Below are 5,329 nucleotides of genomic sequence, written 5' to 3' on the forward strand. Positions count from 1 at the left end.
AAAGCCTCATGGGGCTATCAGGGAAGTTAAAAATCAGGACAGGTCCTCATATGATGAGGTCAAGCTGTTTTTAACATTTAACCCAGAGGAATTTAGGGTACTGGTCCAAATGTGTACTCTGTCTTTTTTAGGGGTCTTTCATGTCTATAACTGAGTGCAAGCACCTGGGACAGTCGGTGAATTGTTCGTCTGAGACAGGGGTGCTTCACAATGCAGTGTCCAATTTCGTTGGCGATCACACAAACAAGTGTGTTGTTTTGCTGTTCACCACTAAAATATACAATAAAAACAATAATAATAATAATTCTTGTATCACCTTGAAACTCCATGGTCAGAGGAACTTCCACAAGCCTCGTTAATCCAAAACAATGTCGTCCTTTCATGTCTTTGTGCAATTTTTGATTGTGTGATGCGAGTTCAATGCAGGTCAGATCATCATGTTGATCAATAAATTAGTGAGAAACATTAATTTTGAAACAGATAAACAATGTGGATCACAACCGTTCGCAAAAGCCCCACATGCCTGTTGCTAGTATCGGTGTGCGTGAACACATCGACTCACAAACAAAGACGTCAACAAGCAAAGGACCAGATGAGCGAGGTGGATGGAAAATTAAGTGAAAATTAAAGATGTATAAATATTGACAATTTAACAGCATGTACGCAATCGAGACAGATTGTTTTACGGTGACAAATATCGTCAGACACATATTCAGAAAGTCAGCATATTTCAAGATATTGCTTCATATTTCATTTTCTGGCATCTTATGCAAGATGGTCCAACTGTATCACGGATGAACTTAAACACTACCCCCTCCTCCCAATCGCGATCTCCTCCCAAAACCCAATGCCGCGCAGAAATGAGTTGCCATTCACTTTTGGAAGTGACAATGCTTCAATGAGGCATTTAACAATAGTGCGTGCAATTTCTTGCTTGGTGCGTACCTCACAAGGTGCGTGCTCATCTGGTCCTCCCTCTCACCTGTTGGTAGAGTTACAGCTCCACACAGCTTCTGCCACCCTTTTCCCTCTCCTCATGGATCGCTTAAGCACTTCAAGTATTGAACCCAAGCGATTCCCAGGAAATGGATAAAGAGGGAATGTGGAGAAGAAAGGCGAAAGGGATGCGAGGAAAGATATAGAGGAGAGAATAAAATGCCCGAGCCCGTCTCTCCTCTGCAATCCTTCGCACTGCTCGTAACATCACCTTGCGGTGGTTCTCAGGGCTCCCCTCCCCATCTTTCTCCCTCTTTCTCCACGCCCGCTGCTCTTCACAGCGCCTCCCTCTTCTCAGTCCACCGCTCTTCCCTCCTCCCCACTACCTTGCATTTCCCTCCATCCCCTCCTCGCCTCTCTGCTTCTGTTCCTTCTCCAATCTATCTCGCTTCTCTCACACACTCCCTTCTCTATGCCTGTCTCTTCCTCTCTTCCTCTCTGTCACCCTCTCACAAGGCTTTCCTGCCATCCATTCAAAACCAGGATTATAGGCGAGATGTATGATAATCCTGAGAAGCTCGATTCTGATCACACCAGCACTATGACTGTGATGATAAATTTATAAATGAACATAACTCATTTACATCATCTGAGATTGACTTTCCTTGGTGCATGGTTGGGGAAATTTACAGATGCTGATTAATGAAGAATGATTCCCATGTTGTGGTTAATGTGAGATGAACACGCCCGGATATGAATGGATCAATAGGTGTTGATTCTAACTCGGCATGGTATGTTTATATGTAACGTGTTGTTATTGCGCGGATGTGATAACAGCAAATCTGATTGAATGTTGACTTACAAGCAAACCGTGGCCTCGTCGTCTGCACACTGCTTCATGAGATTTGAATCCCTGCGTCTTTTAACGCTGCAACAACAGCAAAAACATCAAGAGGTTCTGGTACATGTCTGTTCCGCTTCATACGTGACAGCACTATGATAAAGGACAATGCTTTCGGTGAGACACCATGGATGAAATAACCAAACTCACAAGGCTCACCAAAATATAAGTACAGTCTTCATCTGTGTCAACACAAGCTCTTTCATGAGACTTAAGTGGAAATGGAACAAGATTCATAACTAACATGAACAGCCTGCAATTTCTTTTTCAGTGACATCAGACTCAGGATTTAAGAGACATGAGTGGACTTTTAAAGGACAAGATCACAAAATTTTAACGTGATATGTTTTGACGTGTTTGGAGTTACAGGTAGTGGAAAAAAAAAAGATGGAAACACCTGGGTAAATGAGGGGCACCAAGCAACGGATTCCACACAGGTGTGGCCTACGTGTTTAATGAAGCAAATAACATCCCAGCATGCTTAGGGTCATGTATAAAAATGCTGCACAGGCCTATGTGCCTCGTATGGCTGCAAGAGGAGACCCCTCCAATGCCCTCATCAACAGAGAACGTATGGTTGCCCAATGGGTTGATGAGCATGACAATCATGTTATCCATATGCCATGGCCTTCTCAATCACCAGATCTGAACCCAATCGAGCATTTATGGGATATTCGGGAACGATCCCCGAGACAGTGTTGTCTACCTCCATCACACAGGTGTGAATTGATTGACTTTCTCGTGGAAGAATGGTGCCGCAACCCTCCTGCAGAACTGCAGATGCTGATGGACTCCATGCCACGGTGCATCCAGGCCGTGCTGGCCACACATGGTGCCCCAATGCCCCATCCCCATTAAGCGACTTTGCGTTTGTGTTTCCATTTTTTTTGCCCACTGCCTGTATGTACCAATACGAATGATTAAGTAACAGTTTGAGACTGCTCAAAAGGAAAGTTTAACTTGAATTTCAAAAAGCAGACAATTACTTGATCTGATGATTATCAATTTTTTTTTTTCACAACAGCATTTTGTTTTGTTTTGTTTTTAATTTTGCAACAGCATTTTTTTTTTCAAAAAGACTCAACAAACAAAAAGGTCAATTGTTCAATTTCCCAAGAATTTTTGGGAGTCAAACCCTGCCATTGGAAGTCACGGACTGGGGTTCTGCTTCCTCTTCTTCTCTTTCTTATTCATGCATCTGGCAGCTTGGCTGCCAAGTAGCTATCATTTTGTTGGGCCATAACTATATCACTGATTCTGTGCCCCTATACCAGCACAATGGTACTTATTTCACTAACCTCAGAAGGATGACAGGCTGAATCAACCCCACCTGGCGTTAAATCAGTGGCACCAGTGCTTGAACTGAGGACCCAAGGAACCCAAGCCACCCACGCTAACCACTAAGCTAACACTAGGCTTCCAGTCATTGGAGGTGAAAGTCAAGCACAAAAATATGCAATGGCATATGAAATCAAAAGACAAAGGAGGATGCTAAATAACTCGCATATCGAAACAGCCGTGTGCAAAGGACCATTGATGTGCAGGAGAAGCTCGTCTCTCAACAAAACAAGCTATGAGGGGCAATGGAAAAGTTCTTGGAACGAGAATTTTTTTACACAGTGGTGGTCTCAGTCTGCTCCGAGAGATCGAAATGACTATCTCAAAGGAATTGTGTACCGTAGCCCCAGCAGTCACAAATAACTTCTCGCTGTTCTCAGCACAAGGAATGGTGATATGTCCTTGCAATTGTGACCAGAAATTCCTTTTACATGAGTTAAACCACAGTATATAACATGGACAAGCACAGAACAGAAGCCAGTATATTTGCAAAATATTTATTTTTACATTTAATTTATATATTGTTTATGGTGGATAACTTTAACAATTTATCCTTCTGCTGATGTAAGGAAATACGTATCTTCATAATATCACACAAGCACCCTTGTCTTGAAAAGAAAAGGAAGCTTGGCATTACTTGGACTGTTGTGAAATGCCATTGTGGCCAGAAGCTTCCAGATCATTCTGTCATAAATTGGCCTCTAAGATTGGCTGATTCCTCGGTATTCTCCATAGAGCTTTGCTGAAGCGCACACATGTCAGAGTTCACAGGGCCTCCATCTGAAGTACACCTTATACTGAGATCATGCTCATCAGAAGTATCATGGAGTATAGGTCCCCACTCTGGGATAGTGCAGCTCCATCCCATCTTGCTCCCCTTGGAGCCAATCAAGTCCAAGGCTTTTCATATTATTGGTATATCTCTGCAGAAAGCAAAGTCCCAAGGTCTGCTTCTAACCCACCACAGGCAAGTTGATGGACTCTGTTCCTATCACCAGCTCATTTCTGGCCTCACTCCTCCTGCTGTCTCATCCCTTCATCTTTCCCAATCCTGCTCAAGATACATGCATTCTTTCCAAATTCAATACCTAGTTATCCTCCTCAACTATGAGCTGAACAATTACCTCCATTTCTTCGTTCCTCTATTTTCTCAAATAAAGAACTGACTTCCTCTGTCTGTCTTATTCTCCTCCCTCCAGTATTTGAACAGTGCTGCCTCTCAACTCATGCTATCGTGAATACCCACCCTCTGCACTCTTCTTCTCTCACTGATACATTTTAGCTGATGTACACCACTCACTCATTTTATGCTGCACTCATTTTACACATTTTAGCTGCACTTTCATTTATAGCTCACCTTAGGGAATGTAGGGATGGCGAATGGGATGGCGTGTCATCCGTCCATCAGTTCATCCACAAATCATTGAAACTTCTTCTCTGAAACGACACATATGGTTTTGATGAAACCTTTCCAAAATCTTCATCACCCTGAATGTACCAAATATTGTTCATGGCATTATATTTTAAAAAATGGGGGTCAAAGAGGGATTTATGGGGGGAGGGCATGGTCAAGTCAGGTCAGGTATGGAAGCATGCTTCAGAGCAGCGCATCGCTGTGTCCAATTTCCTCCAGTAATCCAGGGGCCTCCATCTGGTCATCCCCCAGGCAGATGCCTGGCACATTGGCCCCCTCCACTCACAAGGCTCCCTCGCTGAGAGAATCTAGTGAGGAGGATAAGCATCAGGAATATGAGCCACATGTCCATACAGCTGCAGATGATGCTCATGGACTATGCAGGTAACAAATGTCATTTGATTCTCTCTCAGCAACTGCTCATTGGACACAAAGTCTGACCAGCGATAGCCAAGGATTCTCCAAAGAGACGTGATGCCAAAGTAATTACGTCTCCATGTCAGATCCCTGGTCAGAGAACAAGTCTCGCATCCATAGAGCAAGACTGGAAGCACCAAGAACCTGAAGACTCGAACTTTCGTCCTCATGCACAAGTACCAACAGCGCCACAGCTCATGATCCAGTGAATCCATGACTCGCCAGGCCTGACCCAGATATATATTGACAGCAGAGCCACACATTGTCCGACGGACGAATCTGGGTTTGGCGGATGCCAGGATAACACTACCTGCCCAAATGCA

General features: G+C 43.8%; 1 protein-coding gene across 3 annotated transcripts in view; it reads right to left on the reverse strand.

Moving 5' to 3' along the window:
* LOC147019001 (chemokine-like protein TAFA-2) overlaps nt 1-1,226 on the reverse strand; it is a 524,810-nt gene extending 523,584 nt beyond the window's left edge. The window contains exon 1 of one of the 3 annotated variants that reach the window (XR_015062607.1): nt 983-1,226. Coding sequence is in view for 2 of the 3 variants with exons in the window: in XM_085899143.1 (XP_085755269.1) it covers nt 983-1,038 (56 nt within the window). In the remaining variant the exon portion in view is untranslated. Of the gene's footprint in view, nt 1-945 lie in introns of all 3 variants that reach the window. The other 2 variants (XM_085899144.1, XM_085899143.1) reach the window with 2 other exon arrangements.
* Nucleotides 1,227-5,329: the final 4,103 nt, after the last annotated feature.

Source organism: Eptatretus burgeri, chromosome 10 (assembly GCF_056783735.1).
Source record: "Eptatretus burgeri isolate ZD-2024b chromosome 10, Ebu_testis_v1, whole genome shotgun sequence".
NCBI classification, from domain to species: Eukaryota; Metazoa; Chordata; class Myxini; order Myxiniformes; family Myxinidae; genus Eptatretus; species Eptatretus burgeri.